This window comes from Phalacrocorax aristotelis, chromosome 6 (genome assembly GCF_949628215.1).
Source record: "Phalacrocorax aristotelis chromosome 6, bGulAri2.1, whole genome shotgun sequence".
In the NCBI taxonomy this organism is placed as follows: Eukaryota; Metazoa; Chordata; class Aves; order Suliformes; family Phalacrocoracidae; genus Phalacrocorax; species Phalacrocorax aristotelis.
This window is the reverse complement of record NC_134281.1, coordinates 59,583,606-59,604,252: the sequence shown is the minus strand read 5'-3', so window position 1 is coordinate 59,604,252 and position 20,647 is coordinate 59,583,606. Positions and strand designations below refer to the sequence as shown.

The 20,647-nt window shown below is 43.2% G+C and overlaps 1 protein-coding gene across 3 annotated transcripts in view; it reads left to right on the top strand.

Annotated features, from left to right (window-relative positions):
• DPYD (dihydropyrimidine dehydrogenase) overlaps positions 1–20,647 on the top strand; it is a 368,160-nt gene that overhangs the window by 242,616 nt on the left and 104,897 nt on the right. For 2 of the 3 annotated variants that reach the window (XM_075098192.1, XM_075098193.1), the window contains 2 exons: positions 8,741–8,809; positions 11,310–11,393. In XM_075098192.1, coding sequence (XP_074954293.1) covers positions 8,741–8,809; positions 11,310–11,393 — 153 coding nt within the window. Of the gene's footprint in view, positions 1–8,740; positions 8,810–9,799; positions 10,031–11,309; positions 11,394–20,647 lie in introns of those variants that run through there. The other variant, XM_075098195.1, reaches the window with a different exon arrangement.

The window sequence follows — 20,647 nt, the reverse complement described above, 5'->3', positions numbered from 1 at the left end:
AAGAAGTGCAAATCTGTGTTTTCAAAAGACTCATTCTAGTGTCTGGAGGAGGAAGGCAAAGGTATCACAAGAAAATGAAGGTCAGTAGATAGAACAGTTATTATTATGTTACTCTGTGCATTGTAGCTTTCTACCGTCCTTTCATCCATGCTTTCCAACAAGAAAATAACCCAGAAAAGCTTTTTGTAGGTGATCCTCAGCGAAGTTTTGGTCTGGTCCTGCTCTGGCCGTTGGGAAGACCCCATGTTTCCAGCCCTGTGAACGTTTGCAGATTGTCTCCTTCTATGAGGTGAACCTGCCCCATTAATCAGGCAGGTTTTGGAGTGTGAGGAAGCTCTCCTCTTTGTGAAGTCCTACACCAGACAGGAGGGAACAACGTTAAGGGACTGATAGGTCTCCCCCACGCAGCTGACATGTAAAGCCCTCAGATAATTTCTTAAAGAAAGGACAAGCCTTACAGCCTGTTCCCGCACACCTCCTTAATGACCATACCCTCATCTGTCAGAACAGCCTAACCTAAGAGCTGCTTGTGCAAAATCAGGTAAATCGTCAGTGCTTTTTGATACATCACCACGAGGATAATGGCGCACAGAGAGAGAGTGGGTGAGCTGTGGAGGATGCAGCCAGGCTGACAAAATCACTTACCCCTCCCAGGCATTGCTTTGGCACCGGCAATGTCACCTGATGAAGTAGATCACAGGGCTCTAAAATGTAAAAGGGAGGGGTTTTTCTCCCTCCTCGGAGCTACATTTTTCTCCTCTACCGCACTGATACTGCTAGTTTTCTTGAGCTTTCAAACCCAAGGAGGTGAATTAAAAGAAGCCCTGGGGTGATGGAACAAGGGAATAGATGGGATGGACTTCTCGTGGATGCAAAGAGACAGATTTGACCTGGGGAATTGCTAGCTGACTGAGTGCAGGAGTTAGAGAATTCTGACAAAGTTATTCAGTGTGGATTTTGTCTCTTTCTTTTCTACTGGATTTGTTTTCTAATATGTTAAGCAGCTTTGCTGCTGAGTAATAGGGGAAATGTATCTGCGTGTATCTCGAAGCAGTCAGGGACTGGAAGGGATCTTAGGGTTCCCTTCAGCAACGGCTGCTCATTCCCTCCATAGGAGCAGCCTACAGCCCTTGAACATATTTGTCTCCAGTTGGCTTCCCGTCTCAGAGGGGCACCCTGCAGAGAGTCGCCTGTGCTATTGTGAGAATAAACAGTAACAATTAGCGAGGTGCTCAAAGAACTGTGTTAAAAAGGGCTGTCTGTATATCTGGGCAGATCATTTGCTGAGAGAAAAATTTCTGAAAGCAGAGGGGAAAAAAAAAAATCCACAAATTCGTGCTGCCTTTTGCCAGCCTTGTCTTCCATATGTGGTCTTAAGAATCAATAATGTGTCAGCACCCTGGTGTAAAGTTTTTGCTACAGGTCATAGCATGTGTCTGAAATATCATAGAATTAGATATATCCTTTTTTTTGTAGCTTCTCCAATATTGTATTGGCCTCCTCTGCTTTCTCTTTATATTAAGTCAGTGTGGAAAGTACAGAAATACAGCAGGGGCATGGCAGATCCACAAGAGCTTGCAGGTATTGTTTGCAAGGAGTGCTGCTGAAAATGTGCATCTGTCTTCACCCTACTCTTGGATTCAGCCTTTGTTAACCGGCATCTTTTCCTTTCAGTAATGCTAATTTCCCTTCACCCACGTATTTGTTTTCACTCATTACCAAAGAGACTAAGGGTTGAACTGGGATAGGTTTCCTGTGCAAAATAAAATCCCAAAGTTTCTGTTGAATTTCCAGGGAAGTTGTCAGCCACATGGGGATTTCTCAGTGGAATTTGGAGGGTTTACCTGAAGCACTGAAATTTTCAACAGTCTATCATAGAGTGGACATACATTTTCTAATCATGTAAAATATTTGAGTTTCCCTGGAAGGGAAACCTGCAAACCTGTAGCCTGCAAGGGCTACATTTTCTTTCATTAAACATCTGTTTTGGGGAACTCGTATTCCATGGTCTCCTTTTCAGTCTTCAGGAATTACCATCTATTAATTAAAGAGTGCCCTGAGCCTGACGTTGTGTCTCTTTTTTTTCCTGCCCATTCATTTTGCTTTCAAGCATATTCTAAGTTGGTAGGGCTCTTGTGAAATGTTTTAAATGGGAGGTTAGCTTCTCATTTATCCACGCTTTCCATGTGGCCGAGACCATGGTAGCTCAACTCCTGCCCTGGTAGTGGCCAATACGACGCTGAGCCCCCCGTGGCAGAGGAGCAGTTACAGCACCAAGCTGCTCCCTTGTTTTCCTAGGTGCAGCCACTCCTGAAGAGCAATCTGTTTAGCTTCACGCTCCTGTCAAAGCCACAGTTTTCGGTTATTTTACAAAGAAATTGGTTTGTTCATAACCCTTGGTTTTTATTTGTCTGAGGACATTAGATCCTAACAACTCTGAGCCCTAATTTGAAGCCATAGCCCAGTGTACTCACTGACACGTGTCAAATAATCTCATTAAATAGATGAAATCTCATTGATAAAAGTAGAGTCACCATATGAAAATAACTGCCTTTGAAAATAAGCGTCTCCGTTTAGCCTGAGAAGAGAATCTTTGTTGTTTCCTGTTCGTGCTGATCTTATGTGTGTGGTCGGGTGAGCAAATGCTAATATTTTCGAACTCCTATCATCAGCTTCTTTAGACTTATTTACGAGCCGGTAATGTTTGGCCTGGTTTTGTGTCGATCTGTTTTATCTCATTTTCACTTCGCTTTGAAAAACGAGCTGGAGATCTCAATATAAAGTAATAAGGTAAAGATAGGGCTTTATTCAGAAGGTTTGCCACGCAAAGGCAGCAAAATAATAAACATTCTAATATCCCCTATTTGTCTTAGTTTTATTTACTCAAATTATCTTAAATGTCTTTTAATGCAAGTTAAGAAGGAAAAACAATGGATGGTTAGAGATTGTTAAACTCTCCGCTCCCTGAAAAAAGATGAGAGAAGAGAAGCAGAATTACAGGTCAGCGATGTCACGACATTCTGCATTGCTTGTCTTTATCATCATGCAGAATCTTTTTATTAAGGCAGCATAGAAAGAATAGATTTATAGACTGAAGGTACAATGTTTAATATGTCCATATCCGTCTAGATTGACAGCTCCTACCAACATGAATTTCCCAGGAGAGACAGTGTTACTGGTGTCAGTGGATGGCATCATTTACTTCAATGTTCCATTATTAAATTGATAACAAGATAATTCCTCTGCTTCTCAGAGACATGACAGGGTTTACAGTTGTTAACTTTCTTATTGCATGGGATTTGATGTTCTAGGTAGTTTTTAATAAGAAGCTTATTTTTATTTCCGTTCTGCAACAAATCAAAAATTACAACAAGAAAGTACAGAAAAAGTGAAACCTGGTTGGGTGTCCAAGGCACCAAAATCAGGCTGCTTCCTAGAGGGTTATTTTTACAACAGTCTTTGTGCTCCCGTTGTTTTTCAATAGTTCACATTTAAGGGTGTTTGTGCAATACAGAGTATTTGCTCCCGTCGTACTCTTGTCTTGCGAGGTGGGCGTTAGAAATGTTCTCTACGTCGGTAACTCCGGCTGGATGATTTTGAGGATGATCGTTTCAGCAGCCATTTGGAAAAGCAGAGGACTGCCACGAGTGGCGCTGAGTGTCGGTGAGCCTCCAAGGATCCTTCTGCTGGCAAGATGTGGCGTAGCTGCGACATGTCCTGAGCCTGACGTTGGGCGAGAGGCAGGGTTACAGGGGCGGGCTAGTCATGCAAGTCTCGATAAGGTGGAAAACCTGTACCAGCTCAGAAATCCCTGTGGTGCTGTTTATTCCCTTGGTACTCGCTCTTTGCTGCTGAGGCTGCGTCTAAGAGCTATTGGGTAGGGCAGAATCTGGCCGATGGTCCGTATGTTTCATTCTTTCATGTGTGGGAAAAACTATGAGAAGTCTATACGTAGCACGCGTGCTTTTCAGTTAGATATTTAGAAGATTGTTTGTCGTGCCTTTGAAATAGCGAAGGAGTGCTCAGTAAACTGTTCTTTCTTAACTTTTCACCAAGCACCTGGTGGGCCACAATGCTTTTGTAGCCACATGCCAGCAGGACCTTCAGGAAATGCTCCGAGTGCGTTGGCTCATTACGGTCAGGTGAGAGACGGCGTGGGTCGGGACTGAGTGCACGTACCCCTCGTTCAGATGGAGGGGGGGATTTTAACGCTGTGAAATAACGGTTCGGCTGCCAAGAAGTTCTCCTGTCCTAATGTGTTTGTGTACATGTAGGTGTCTTTTCCAATGGTGAGTGATGAACTAAAAATGTTATTTTTGCCATTGTTTTGGAAAGAGTGTATCTTCAGTGCCGAGCTTCTTCCTAGTAAAAGCTTCCTGAGGTATCCTGGTCAAAAACCTTTGGGATTATTCAGGCTAAGAGGGTGGTGTGGCAAGGCTATACTTGTTGTGTTGCTTGGGAAGAAGAAACATGTCTTGAAAGGAAGACTAAGGTCTTTCCACCTGACCCAAACACCAGCGCCTTCCGAAATTTAGATTGATCAAGAATCATTTTGTGGGTATTTGAAATCTGGTTTTTAACGTAGTCTTTAATCTCAGCACTCCCTCTATCCACAGCAATTACCCTCTTCCATATCTCCGCTTCCCAAACAGGTAGCTGTTACAAACCCAGCCCTTCAGCCTTCTTGAAAGCTTCTCTTCATTTTACAGCTTTCAGGGGAACGCTCTCTTAAAAATGACATTAAGAATCTCTATTTCCCCAAGGGCTGTGCACATCAAAAATAAAATCCTGGGGGATTTTGCAAGTGTTTGGGACCGCAGAAGGGGCTGCGGGGTGAGGCCAGCAGCAGTGTCTACGCGGAGCATCTATGGGCGCTTGGTGCAGAACTGTCCTGAAGCCTGGCACAGCAATGAGGAGGGACAGGCAGGGAAGAGAAAGCAGAAAATATATGGGTGGCTGAATTTCCTGAAGTGCAGGGAGATTACGCGCAGCCCTGGAAGAATAGGTTAGGAACAGATACGGGCTGTGGCCTGGGTTAGATGACCAAAATGTATACGGTTATTACAGGCATGAGGGTAGAGGGTCGTGATTCCATTGTGTCTGTTGGGAAGTTTTCTTGAAGTTGCAGGAATTGACAGTGTTCACGTTTAAATCCAGCCCCCTGAGATTTATTTTTTTTTCAGACACTCTGAGAGTACTGAAACTCCCTTGTTCCCCGCAGAGCAGCACAGGACAAATGGTAATTGTCTACCTAGAGTTTTACTGCTGTCTGGCTTTAAATAGATGTTCTCAGGATTGTCTGACCCAAAGTAGGGTTTTTTTTTTTCCCAACTTCCCTTTGTTTTACGAACTCTTGCCACGAATTCCGTGTGTTAGGGAAGAAAGATCACTTAAAAAATACACAGTGGTGAACCTCATCCTTTGTACTTCTTTTAATGCCGTTGCATTCATGAGACATCCACGTAAAGATAATGGAAGAGAAAAGCAAAAAAAAAAAAATTCGCAAGGGAAATAGATTCTAGTTTCAGCTTCCAGGGGATTATTATAAACAGGGAGAAAAAACATTTTAAGGATTATGAGAAGTACCTTGTCCTTTTAAGTAGAACAACTACTAATGCATTAGTTACAGAATTGTGTGAAATGTAGCTTTTTACTAGGTGCTTTAGCTACAGTATATTCATCTTATGATCACATCCTAAATGGTACGTTATGTACCCTCCCTCCTCCGCCTCCCCTCCCTCCAACAAACAGGCGTTTGTCCCGTTATAGGCGTTTGGAGAAATTGCCTCGTCACCTCGTGCAACATCAGGGCATAAAGACCTTGTCTCGTGACATCCGTCTCCGCGGTCATCGGGGAGGGAGCGGTGTCTGCGGGCTGCCGCGCTGCCCGACGCGGGGCGCAGCAGGCAGGATCTGTCGACAACAGGCAAAATAGCAGTTTGGATGAAGAAGAAGAGGGAGCAGCATGTGCCAGCGGTGCTTCTGATCTGGAATAAGGAACGGGCCAGGCATCCCACTGTGCCGCGCTCCAGCTATGACAAAGCTGCCATTTAGACAACCTTCATTTACCACTTACTTTAGCAGCAGCTTTATTGGAAGATCTGTCCGTAGTCTTTACTTCCGTAAGCTGGGCAAGCGTGGTGCGGCCTCACGCCTGTGTTTCAAACAACTGTAATTAAACTCGTGTCAGGCTGCCACTGCAAATTTTGGGAGTCAAGAGGAGGGATGTGCTCTCCGGGGATGCTCCTGGGCTGGGCCGTGCGCTGGACTTCTATGAGATACCGGCTCTTTGGGGCTGTTAAAGTCACCGGGGTGGTAATGTGGTACATGGCATTTTAGGCACCAAAGATGTAAAAGAGAAAAAAGAAAATTAAAATAGAGAGAAGAGGGTGAGAAGCTGAAATGTGATACAATTTCTGTTTATTACTTTCAAATAAAAACTCTGATTTTTATCACTCGTTATTGATACTTGTCCCTTGCTATTCTCTTTCTAGGTACTAGGAGATAATATTCTATGTTTTCTTTATAAATTCCCGTGCGTGATTTTAGGAGTAGGTTCAAACCTCAGTCATCACAGATGATGCCCCTGAATGTCCACATACGATAATTATTATTTTTTTTTGTGATGGGTACTGGTTCCAAATGACAAGACCGTAGAGGCCTTTTGGGGAAGAATAGTCACGTGAGGAAGGAGAGTTTTGTTAACACGGAGTGCTGGAGGATCAGTTTCCAGCTAGGAATTAAGTTCAATTTCAAGTTATAAGAGAACAATGGGGGAAAAAAGAGAGTAAAATCCCTACTATTTTTAAATTTTCATTAATCCCTCTGAGATCATGGTTTTCACGTGGACAGTCAGGGCAGAAATGTAATTTTTGCTTTCAGTTCCTTTTGTTCTTGTAAACCACTGCTTCTGTCAAAAGTATGTACTTAAAGCGAATGCTAAAACTAATCAATATTAAATAAACATGTTGTCCTGATTAACAACTCTTTGAAACATCATGGATCTTGTTCCTCCTCTTTTGTCCACTCCCAGCAGAATTTTCAAATGCCATTAATTACACTTGACACAGCCTAACTCAGCTACCTGTGAATACAGTCGGCCGCCCTGCTTGTCTTACAGCTTTCCCCACTGAAAAATCTGGTTTGTTTTAAAGCTGAATTGTGTAGATTTCTGATAAACTTTGATTGTGACTGCAACTGTGAAAATCCTTGTCGTGTCGTCAGTGTCTGAGTTGGGTTTTTTCTTTTTGCTTTAGTTAGTTTATAAAAAGTGTGAATTTGACAAGATCGGTTTCTAGCTAACTTCCAGTTAGTGCATCTTTTAACTAGTTTCTTCCTCTAATTTTTTCTCCTGTATACTTTCTTAAACTGATTTTTCACAATTTGTGTTTTTAAAAATGTTAATTTTTAAAAGAGTATTATATTTACTTCCGGAGCTCTCAAATTGTCTTGAATGTTCAAATAGAAAATAGAGCAATTTTTGTTTCATCAACGTTTGACCTATAGAGCTGGGTAAGGTTTTTCACAATAGAAAAATTTATGGTATAGGTGAGAGAGTTTTTTCCTCTGTCAAGAGGGGAATAAAAGCATGGCCAGTAATGACTGTGTGCGTTTAAGGAAAAGCTTGGTCTTATGTTTATGCTGGAGGTGCACGGACATGGGCACTTGCAGGCAAGGCAGGCACTTCATCAAATGCTTTCCTTCTCAAAAGACTCCCTGCTTGCAAACGTCAGCCGAAGGTGGCCGGGTAGGTAGTCTGCAGGTAGGTGGGTGATAGGCTGAGAGGTAGAGGTTCATCAGAGCAAAACAATGGAAATGTGTGGCCAGCAGGAGCCGGGCAGGGATGGGGCCCCTGTGCTCGGCACTGGGGAGGCCCCACCTCGAATGCCAGGCTCAGGTTTGGGCCCCTCGGGACAAGAAGGCCCTGGAGGGGCTGGAGCGTGTCCAGAGAAGGGCAGCGGGGCTGGGGCAGGGTCTGGAGCACAAGTGTGCTGGGGGGCGGCTGAGGGAGCTGGGGGGGTTTAGCCTGGAGAAGAGGGGGCTGAGGGGAGCCCTTCTCGCTCTCTGCAGCTGCCTGAGAGGGGCTGGAGTGAGGGGGGGGTTGGTCTCTGCTCCCAAGTAACAAGTGATCGGATGAGAGGAAACGGCTTCAAGCTGCAACAAAACATTCCCAGCTGCCTGTCGCCGTCCTTAACTTGCACGGTGGGAGATCCCAGGTTTTGGTGTGTCCTGGCTCCCTGAAGTCAGCTGGAATATCGTGTTCCTTCACTGCCACGTTAAACTGGAAGCTCTGACACTTAGGTCTTACCTACCTCTAAAGAGCCCCAAGTACTTCTGGCATTATATAAATACTATATATACTATGAATACCAATGATAGTAAATAACTTAATTCCTCTGACCTCAGAAGCAGGAGCGTGTGACCGTTTTGCTGGTGGGCTCTGTGCCTAGGACAACCTTCGTTCTCACTTTACCCTACGACGAGGAGAATGCAGTATATGTTTGACCAGACCTGCTGGTTTTCCTTGATGACTTAAAAACCAGGGACAAAATAGATGACTTTGTATGCTATTTCTCATCCCCGGTGGAATCTACAGCTGTATTTCACTACACATCTAGTAGCACGCAGCTGGTGGTTCCCACGTGTGGGTTGCGGTAGTTAATGTCTGGAGTCACAGCAAAGTACTACGTTACAAAATCCGGTAACGTGGCTTAAAATGGTTGTGTATATTCTTTTTCAGATTCTGATTGCCAGCATCATGTGCAGCTATAGCAGGGAGGACTGGACCGAACTTTCAAAAATGGCTGAGGTAACGGTTTCCTAAATGCGTTTCTGCATCTTTTTTTTTTTTGTTCTCCTTAAAAACAAGAGTTGCAATAAGGAATTTCTTGAAAGAAATAGATTCAAAGTGAAAAATGAGAATTTAAAGTGTGTCCATTATAATTTGTTTATTCTGCGTTTTCATTAAAATGATGGAAATGTAAATTTAAAAGAAATCTGTTCCATAAAAAAGGTCCCTTGGATTTTTAAGCAGTACCTGGAAAGCCTTTAGTCTTTGAATCTATGTGCTTTTTATTTGCATTTTAAGCAAACTGTATATTATGACGGATGCCCTGATAAAATTTAATTCTACCTTTGAGAGCCTAACTTGATCTTACCTTGCCTACAGGCACACTAGTTTGACAGCACCAGAAGAAATTTTGAATATAAAACTCTTGAATATTTAAAGTATAAAAGGCTCATTTAATGCTATTCTAGTTTTAATACAGACTTTCAAAAATGGTAGCAGAGAAAGCCAGCGTATATAATAGCAGGCAGCAGGCTTCCTATAATATAAATCCAATCTTACACAAATGCAAACAGACTGTGCACCGGAAAGTTCCATTCAATTTGAGGGAAAAAAAACACTATTTAAAAGCATGTACCTGTGTCCGTAGGGAATAGTGTAAGAAAGACTTGATTAAGACCACAATAATTTCATTCAGAAAGGTGTCTATACCTGAATGTAATCCAAAGTTGTTATTTTTTAATAAAACTGGGGGTTTTTTTTCCACATAAACATCTAGAGGAAATAAAAGCATAGTTTCAGATCAATAAAGGAAGGTTTTAACAAATTTAAGCAAAGAAAAAAAAGTAGTTTGTCATTATTGCTAGCATTAGCTCACATTTAAATGCTTCATAAGGTTTTTTTTGTATAGATATTTTTATGTATGTGTCGATCTGGGTGCGGATATTCTGAATTTGTGTTTTCATATGGCTGAGCATGTACGTTTGGACATCGTTGTTTCTCTATTCACAGTGTCCTGAGCCCTCCTATGGTGATGTGGGAAGACACTCCTCTGTTTTCTTTGGGCATTTTGAACCTATGAGGAAAAAAAAATCGCTTTGGGGATTTAGGGAAGTGAAATTAAACATTATCAGTAATTGGTTTGGTGATCTTCACCACTAGTCCATTTTATACCTGTATTTACCTAATTAACCATGAAATCTTTTCTGGAATCCGCACTTGACAGGAGCAGTACTGCTTTTAAACTAAGATGAACGGCTTTATTGTGCCATTTGCTCCTCTTTTTTTTTATCCAGGGGTCCTGCTGCCCACGTTAAGACAGGTATTTCCAACCTGCGTTTGTATTTATGCAAATACAAATATTAAGGTATTTGTATTTAGAAAAAGGTAGTTATTTAAACGCACTGAATAATGTGTAACGTGTATGATACAAGTTTCTTCTGCAAAGTAGCTGTTAGGCTCCGCTCTGCGGAGAGCAGCACACTTGGTCAGGGCGCTCCGGAATCCGCAGCCGAAGAGCAGTGATATTTCATTGCACGCGTAGGATCCTACCTAGAAGGTAATAGATGTGGCTTTCCAAAGAGCAGGAGCCCCAGCAGGTCCCGCAGTGCCTCTCGGCAGGAGGACGACCTATTCATACGAAAGGTCAGCTTGTCACGGAGGCCGACGGCACCAGCATCAGCGCGGCATGGCCGGGACGCGGAGCCTTCCTGGAAGTGATGGATGGCTTCTCCCCTGCTCCCGCGCTCGCAGAGCTGCTGAACCATGGCCACACAGCGGGCGAAGCTGCTCCAGTTCAATAAGCAAAAACAAAATGCAAATGCGAAACAAAATAGTGGTCACAGCCACGTGGAAGGCAACGGGGGAGAGCCTCGCCCCAGGTCGGAGTGGTTCAGCAGGGAGGAGGAGGAGCACCTCGGCTCCTTTGCCTTTTTAATTGTAGCTAATAAAAGGTGCTGAGGAGAAATTAGCCTGAACAATATGCTCGTATAGACCTTTTCGAAATAGTCTCTTGTTTGACTTCAGAGACAAAACCATGTAACGACAAAATCTGCGGCACAGTACAGACACCTGCAGAAAATTTAGAGACTAAATTCATTAAAGCAGAAAGGAGAAATTTGCCACTGAGTCACAGTTCTTCAGAGCGCAGAAGCACCTGGGTAACACCGACTCCCGAACCTCGTGCTCGGTGCTGCCCTAAGGCCCTCTAATTACATTTCATTTTTTAACATTTTCCAGAACCAACTCCTTATTGTGCTTGTCTCTCTTTAATTTATTTGTTACCTTAATTTCCTTTGTAATTTTGGGAAGCCGCATTACTTTTTGACATTTTTTCTCTGCAACGATCAACACATTTCCTTTTCAGGCTCTCATAACCGTAGCTTTCTCTTTATGAAACAAAAAAAACAAAAATCAAATGTCTAAAGAAATCTCTTTAACGTGAACAGTAAATGCTACAGGAAAGAGTACATTACTTGAAGTTAATTTGGCTTTATTTTTCTCCCTTTTGCATGTTTCATAGGTTGCTGGTGCAGATGCGCTGGAGTTAAATTTATCATGTCCTCATGGTATGGGGGAGAGAGGCATGGGCCTGGCCTGTGGGCAGGTAGGACTGCAACCGCAATCTCTTTCATGTCTCTTCAGCACTCCCGCGCTACCTCGTTGATAGTTACACCTCAAGGGAGAGACGCAAGCAGCGGATTACGAGGTGGAGATTTTTAGGTTGGATGTGTTTAAATATTTAGTGCTGAAAGCAAAAAAAGAAAGAAAGAAGGCAGAAGCTGAGAATATTCAAAACGCTTAGTTTTGCTGAGAACAAAAATGCATTATGTATTTGACAAGGAACAAGATGAAAACAAATAATTTCAAAAAAGCGCTTGGACAGGATTTGTTGGTTTCCGTTTCAGTGCCCTGTAGATATCTTTTAGATCGCAACCCAGTAACTACTGCGTGTATCAATAGTGATTTTGAAGGACATGAGTTATACACACCTTTCATTTCACAATTTCTAGCCTATGAACCTAACTGCATTTTAGAACCACGGAATAGGGCGTACGTTCTGGTAGTGCCACCTGCAGCTACCGTCTTCTCTTCTAAGAGCCTGTGTTCTGTAACCTGTAGGCTGGATGCTTTATACAGTTTAGGTTGGAATTATCCATGCCCGATGTCTCTGCCGTGTAGAAATCCGATGCAGAGTTTATCAGTAGATCCTGTGGCTTCAGTCAGGAGAGTGCGTGATGTTTTGCCCATGAAAAGAAAATAAACGTGCACGAAAGCCAATCCTCATACTAATATCTTTTTGAAGTTTTCGGATTTTTTGCATGCTTTGGTCATGCTTTTAAGTTAGTTTTGGCTCTGAAACGTGCCCAAATGTGGTGAACTTGGATGTCTCTGAAAAATCTCGGTTTACAGTCTAACGGGAGATATCATCTAGAGTTTGACCATCAAAGTTTCGGAAGTCTGAAGCCTGCTTGACTTCCCATTGTGGTGGGCTGACCCTGGCTGGACGCCGGGGGCCCACCAAAGCCGCTCTGTCACTCCCCTCCTCGGCTGGACAAGGGAGCTGGACAAAGAAAATATAACAAAAGGCTCTTGAGACAAGATAAGGACAGGGAGTGGTCATTTGCTAATTACTGTCACTAGCAAAACGGACTTGACTTGGGGAAATTAGCTAAAGTTATTACCAATCAAATCAGAGAAGGGTATTGAGAAATAAAACCACATCTTAAAACCCCTTCCCCCCCACTCCCTTCTTCCCAGGCCCAACTTCACTCCCGATTTTCTCCACCTCCTCCCCACCCGCGGCGCAGGGGTCGGGGAACGGGGGTTGTGGTCAGTTCATCACACGTTGTCTCTGCCGCTCCTTCCTCCTCATGGGGAGGACTCCTCTCACTCCTCCTCTGCTCCAGCATGGGGTCCCTCCCATGGGAGACAGCCCTCCACCAGCTTCTCCAACGTGAGTCCTTCCCATGGGCTACACCCATCTTACTACGTTTTGGGGAGAGGGGAAAAAGGAGGGAGGTGCAGAGTGGGAACCATGATTACATGCCCTAAAATCGACACGTACTACCCAGTTGATCTCCTTGACAAGGGCTGGTAGACATCTTAATTCATGCTCACTTCCTCAGTTAAACATAAAACTTTTAAGAACTTCTAAGAACTAAACCATTAACTTGCTCAAACTTTTAGTAGGGAGGCAATAGGAGCTGTAGTCGTTTCAATGCAGGTGAAGCGTTATCATAGCAATACTGTCAGGTGCAGTGCAGGGACGTTTCATTATTTTCTGTGAAAAAAATGATGTCAATCTGTTCCATGCTATAGACTATTACTTTTAATGAAAGTAATCTGGATGCTTTTCATGGCCAGTGGTCACTGACAGAATTTATGATTAAAAACGGGAGAGGAGAAAATTATTAAAAACCTCCAGGACCACACTAGCAAAATGATATTAGCTGTGATGAATTTTTTTTCCCCCAAATTACATTCAATAACAAAAAGTTACAGTAGCCTTTTTTATAAGTTTACGAAGCAATTCCCACCCTTCACTCTGCAGAAGGTGCCTCAGTAGTTCGGGTTGTCCCCACCTGAGATGGCCGCACGCTGTAGAAGGGGGCGGTTTGGTCAGGGGGAGCCCTGAAGGTTTCACGCGGGGGCTGAAACAGGCTCCTTTCAAGCATGCTTTCTTTTTTTTTTTTTTTTTTGCCTTTTTTTTAAGGCATATGTTATTTCCAGCTTTCACTGCTTGGAATAATATATGCATGTGAAGTTGCTTAGATGTGTAGTCAGTAGGGAGCTGTCTGGCTACATGAGTTTTTACATATCTTTCAGCTATTGTAAAATCAGAGAACCAAATGCAAAATCTGAGCACTCAGGGCTATCGCGTGGATTTGTGACTCTCCTTGGAGGAGATCAGATCCATAAAGCAAGAAGAAGATTACATTATATATACATATATGTTTGTATAATAATAAAATTTCTCTCTTCCCCATACAATATGGATATTCTTTTGAATGTTTAACATGGTACTGTCATTTAAATATATTCTTGCGTTTTCTTAAATCTTCCACCAAAATGAGACCTCGGGAAAAAATCTACTTCTTTAGAGAAATAAATGAACAAAACAAGCCATCTTTAGAGGGCCAGATCCTAAGGTTCTTCCTCAGAGTTGGCTAAAATTAAATGATAGTGGTTTTAAATGGAGCTTATCGAAGCAAAGGGTGAGGAAAAACTGGATAAAAGAACGATACGCGCAAAGAGATTTATCAGTAGCCCTTTGGGGGCTTCGTGTGTGGTGGTCCCTGGAGGCCCCATCATAAGACAGGAAAGTGCTAGGAAGTATTTGGGCTCTGCTCCTAATCTTTGGTTTTCCCCCCGGAGCTGAAGTCAAACAGGTCACACGGAGGTGGTGTGGGGAAGAGAGGGCTCAGATATGCCCCAGAAAAAACCCACCACTCGGTATCTGGAAGTCAGGGCATGGGGTTTGAGACACACACCAGCTTTCCTGGTTGCTTAAATCTTTCTGATAACATAATCCACATCTTCATAGGAAATTTTTTTTAGAGATTAGGTCCCTTTTCATACCTAAGCACATTAAATCCTCAGGAAACTCCAGAAATTGCTGAGGTGAAAAATAACGGCAGAAAAACATGGATGTGTATTTTTATTATTCATAAGGTCTAAAATGTTCTGCCTTTTTTTGTTGTTGCTGTTTAAAAAAAAAAAAAAAAGGGAAAGGAAAGGTTAATTACACTGTCTACTTTTTCTCCTCATTTCAATTCCTAGGGTGTGCCTAAGGGTAAGTGTAGAAATCTGGGAACATCAGATTTGTTTTTTCTCTGTCCTATTTTGTTATCTACTCTCAAACACTTCCACTGGTTTATACGCACTGTAAATTTTAAAAATTCCAGCTATATCCAAATTATATGTATGAAGAGTTGGTACTAAGAATAGCTGTTTGTTTTATACTGAATTACAGTTCTTAGCTTTTATTTGATTTTAATTCTAAGTCATTAGTGCAGACACTCTGGCGCCCAAACAGCATAGCTAGCCAGAGGGTAATATTAAGAGACATCTGTATTGCTGCCAATAAGTTACTTAAAGCTGGTTCTGTATAAAATGTCAATTATATTTACTAATGCTGATTAATGATAACAAAGTTAAGGTTTGTATTCTTTCATAACGATCTGCAACTGTATAAAAGTTGGACATCATTAAAAATCGTAATAGAATTTCCATCATTAGGTTTAACAGCACTAATGCTCAGATTTTCTTCGACTCAGATAACATAAGCGTACAAAACATTTAATGGTAAACATGAAGACAATGTGGTGAAGGGCAGATTATTAAAAAACTTACAGTTTTCTTTTCGCACTATAGTTCATTACTGTAGTCATTATAGCATAAAATTATGAAAATAATAAATCAAACGTCTGAAATGGTAGCACCCGCGTTCCAATATCTCACTTGTGGTGTGGTGTTTGTGGTGCACTTTTTGTCTCGTCACTGGAAACTCTGCAAAGATGTTTTAATTGTTTTTTTCTTAAGCTTATCTTCTAAAAAGTGGCATTAAGTGTTCCGGACCATTATTGTGACAAGAAGTCAACAAATTTAAACGTTTGGCTTTTTGGTTTTGGTCCAAAAGTCAACAAGTCTCTCCAGTTGCTTTGGTAAGAACGGATAAGTCGTTGAATTGAGTCCATAATCTGGGTTTTATTTTTGCATTCCTGCTAAGTTTTGTGTCATTCTTTGTTGTCCAGATGGAACCCCAGCACTAGTAAGTGCAAAGTGCGTATACCTAGAATGAGACCGACTAGGACGAGTGATATCCAAAGTCTTCAGAAATACCAGTGGGCCTCCTTGGCCCAATGGGGAGTGAAAAGCAACGGAGGGAAGAGAAGAGCAGCCTACGGCTGCTTGAAAGGTAGTAACAAAGGTGCTGGAGGAGCAGTTACAAAGAGGGAAAGGTGATTCTCTGTAAGTCAGATCATACAGCAAGGGGCAACGGCCACAAACTGCAGACTGAACGTTTCTGGTTGGACATCGGGGAAAAAAAATTCACGGAGAAGGCGATGCAGTACAGGAGCATGTTGTCTAGCGGGGCTGGGTACTCCTCGCCTCTGGAGTTTTCAGGGCTCAGGCAGGCAAAGCCATGGCCAGCCTCAAGTGGTGTTGGCGCCGGTCCCACTCAGAGCAGGAGCTTGGCCGGGCTGCCCTCCAGAAGCGCTCTCGGAGAAACGTTTTTGTGAGTCCGTGGGTTCACCCGGCTCAATTTCTACCCAAAGGTACTGCATGGTTTATACCAGAGACGGGAGGTGAGTCGTGGGTAAAAGGAAGCACGAGGACTCACCTGCTCACGTGGAGTGAGATGATCAGTACGACAGGGAGATCTCAAGTCGAAAGCAACGCTTCAGTTAAATTTCCAAAGCACAGAGGATGCTTCCGCACTTTTTAAAAAAGGCAAATCTCATATTCAGAGATCTCAGCCTAAGTGCAGGAACAGAGATTCTTTATGCTATAAGCAAATATTTTAAAAGTTAATAACATCCTGGCTCATAAATATTTCTCATTAATTAGTCATACTTTCTAACCTCCAAAATATAAGAAAAAAATCTTTGCCTATCTCAGCATTTAAGCTATAGGTTTAGGGGGTTGTTTGCTTTTTCTTAGTTTATATTGAAGGAGGCATGTATGTCTCTTGTGAGCACCGAAATCCACATCCTGGTGGTTTAACTATTCAGATATATGTAAAATGGACGTGCTTTGTGGTTCTTTTCTTACCTTTATTTTCATTTCACTTAAACTGTACTTGCTACAGCCTCTGCTGCTGGCTGTGTTCATGTTTATTGCCTGCAATTAGGAAACAAGTTTCATAAAAGCCCACATTGCCTCATTCAGAGGAAGACAAATGTGTTAAAAACAAAAAGCAAAAAAAAAACCAAAAAACCCCAAGGCCCTGGTTACCCTGCGAAGATGAGAACTGGCTGCATGGCACAATTACATTTGCTCTGCTGTACCTTGGAAATAGGAAAGATGAGGCTGCTTTTTAATTGAAGCGCACAGCATAGCATGCTAATTCGCTGTTGCTCTGCCAGCAAGGAGCTTGAAGTATTTTAAATAAATGATGCCCCAAACAGGATTTGATTATATCTGTGTTCATGTGGCATTCTACTATCACCCTACAATAATATGCTGGTTAAGTATAATTCATTGAGTCCTGCAGGCAGTATTAGTTCTCTCCTCTTTTGTATCAGTTACTGCAACAAATTAATGCAAAGTACGGCAGGGTGGTGCTACGCTGTGCTGAAGCAGCAGTGGGAGCATCAGCACCCAAAATCCAGTATAAACCAGTAAAATCGAAGTGAGGTTTGTGCTGGTGTTTGCAGTGGAGTTCCAGGATTTATGTGTCTTGTGGTTCTCTTGCATCGGCCACTGTCACCTGTTTTGGCTGGGAAGGGAAGGAGGTTGGGAAGGTAACTCTTGGCTGATCTCACTGTCCTCGTGTCTGTCAGTGCCCTCTGTCGCTTTGGGGCATGTTTCAACCAAATGACCTGTTTCAGTCATCTTTCTCAGAGTTGAAACTGTTTCAACGATAGTGAATTTTTGCAAGTTTCATAAAACTAGGCAGTGGGGTAGGGGAGGGAAGTTGTCTGCCACCCAGGCTGGTTGGCCAAGAAGGCCAACCGTGTCCTGGGCTGCATGAAAAGGAGCGTGGCCTGCAGGGCGAGGGAGGTTCTCCTCCCCCCCTGCTCTGCCCCACTGAGGCCACATCTGGGGTGCTGCGGCCAGGTCTGGGCCCCCAGTTCCAGACTGACAGGGAACTGCTGGAGAGAGGCCAGCGGAGAGCTACGAAGGTGGTCAGGGGCTGGAGCATCTCCCTTGTGAGGAAAGGCTGAGAGACCTGGGCTTGTTCAGCCTGGAGAAGAGAAGGCTGAGGGGGGATCTCATCAATACCTATAAATATCTGAAGGGTGGGTGTCAGGAGGATGGGGCCGGGCTCTTTCCAGCGGTGCCCAACGCCAGGCCAAGGGGCGACGGGCACAAGCTGGAACACGGGAAGTTCCACCTGAACATGAGGACAAACCCCTTCCCTGTGCGGGTGCCAGAGCAGGGGCACAGGCTGCCCAGAGGGGCTGTGGGGTCCCTTCCCTGGAGACATTCACCCCCCGCCTGGACGCGGCCCTGTGCCCCTGCTCTGGGGGTGCCTGCTCCAGCAGGGGTGGGACGGGGTGAGCTCCAGAGGGCCCTGCCAACCCCCACCAGGCTGGGATTCTGGGATTCTGTGATATGAACAGGACCCATAATAGTCCAGCCGAGGAGAAAGCTCAGGCAGACGCAGGCCATTCGGTCGCAAGGCGCAGGCCTCTCAGAAACAGGCATCCCCTGGTTCAGGCAGTGATGGTGTTGCTCTGCGTGCGCAGAGATGTGCTGCACTGGGTGCCGTGCTGCTGGGAGGGCGTTGGGGTCGCGCAGGGAGAAGGGGTGCCGCTGATGGCCTCCTCCAGCTCCTGCAAACGGAGACCTAAGCACGGGGATGTTCGCAGGCCAGGAGATGTGTTTTGTGGGCTGACGTTCCTGGCTCCTGCGCTGATCCTGGCCACGTGTCGTCCTTTGTGATAGTTCAGATTTGTTGTTTTAACCTCTCTGGACGATATTTTCAACTTCCCTGGTTTCATGTGTGTCTCTTCCCTTTCTCTTTCTACTCCCTCCTCCTTTAAAACCCTGCTCATAAAGTAAACCCTTTGCTGAGTTGCTTTCAAAGTAACCATCGACTCATGAGCTATTTTACTGTAAATCTGACGGGAAAAAGCTTGCTCACGATGTGGTCGCTCCCGGTTAATGACACCATTCACCTTCCTCCAGTACCTGAGGATTCATTTCCTTTTGTGTTGCCCTCACAGGATTCAGGTGTGGTTAAATGTCATGATTTCAATGGATGTCTTCCATGTCTTCAGGTCCATATGTCCTTTATGTGCTCGTGTGTTCTATTTTTTGTATTATTATACTTAATAATGAGGCACGACAGTTAATTGCTATTTTGTCTTAAGAATTCTGTTTTTCATACACTTGAGAAGAAATAAATTAAGATACAACATTTAATAACTTCATCGTCAGAACACCGTTCTGTGATTTTACATTGTGGTTTGACAACATTTAATCCACTGTTATTGCTTTGAAGGATTTTTAATGGAATTTCTCAGACAAAACAGAAAATTAAAAGGGATTCTAAATAGGACAGTAATGTTAACAGTGCTACCGACCTGTTGAAACTTTTTAATGGCATGGTGTGGCTGTTAATAAGGTTTTAAATACTGTTTATGTGCGGTGACTTTTCATTTATGTATGGAAAGCACTCTCTAGAGAGTGGATTTTCTTAGAAAACGTAAAAGCGATTTTGTTTCCTTGAAATTCATGAAGACGTGAAAGCACGTTGGGCATAACCTTACTTTCAGTCTCGCTATGATGGAAGCATTTCAGCTGGAAGTCACGTTATGGATGACATGTGTCACAAAGGAGGTCAGTTCGGCCAAAATATCAGTGACCTGCCGCTGTTTAAAAAAGAAACAAAAAGATTTGGGCTGTTTTAATGACACTTCAGTAGCCTAAGTATGATTGAGTATATAGCGAGGGCCTCCCAGAAGGAAAGAAAATCATGATTGTTTTTTAAAACCAAATGGCAACCTGTACTTATTCTTGCGGTGGATTTTAATGCACTGAGAAGCTTTCAGAAAATGGAAATGTAGAAAGCTCAGGCAAGCATATTTCCGTGGTTTACATGGTTAAACGTTTGGGTTAAACGTAGAGATCCTGCGGATTGCTTTGCCTTTGGATATGTGGTTGCAGCGTAAGGTGTTGCAGTTGTTCGTGCTGATGATGTATGGTAAAGAGGATTTATTGGAAAGGAAACGATCAGCAACAAGTATCTCTGTGCAGGTAAAATAAAATAAGATTGTTCATCTTGGTGCACAATAAAAGTTAACTACGCAGTGCACATTAATAGCTTTTTCTTTTTCTGGTTTCAGTTTTATGCCATCATTCGATAAAGTTAATTTATGTGTGTTAACTGGTCTCTTCGCTGCCTACACGAGAATTTTTAGGACTAGGCTCATACTTTTTTAATTTTGCCTCACCTCCTAGTCAAGTTAGTCGGTGTGCTGGGAGGTTTGCTCTTTTCAGTAGACCAACTCTGAACGCGGGCCCGTGTGATCATCGTAAAACTGAGTGGGAAACCTTTCTCAGAGCATAGGTTTTCAGTTCCTTAGTCTGACGGTTTCAAAAGTTTGTGGTTTCTTCAATTCTTTGGTATTTTCTGCCTCTATTGTAGGAAAGGACTGAGAGTTTGCCTTCCTGACCACGGGACGAAGCTGTTCGTAGCTGCAGCACTCATATATTCGAGTTCTGTGCTTCCCTTTCAAATATTATTTGTAATGACGTAAACCTAATCAGACCTTTGTACCTTCCAGCAGGTAACCTCTGCATGAACTAAAGGGCTGAAATATTGTTTAATCATGCTGCGTACCACTTTTTTACAGTGGTATGAGAAACGTTATTTTGGCTGGCTGGAAACGACCAAGATAAAATGTTTTGTTCTGGCAGGGGTAAAAAGGCGTTTTTAGTAGTCAACGCTTTATATGTGCCGATGCTGCTGATAAATAAACCTCTCCAGTTAGTGTCTCCAAGAAGTTTGTAAGATGTACACGTGCGGTTTCCCATTTTTCACTGGGAATGTTTAGGCCCAGTTGGTATCGGAACAAATGATTTGCTAATTTGAACTGGCAATCTGTGCTTCACCCTTTCAGGCCAACCGTTACTAACCTTTATTCTGATAACCAAAGGAAATAACGGTTGTGTCTGACTCGTTTA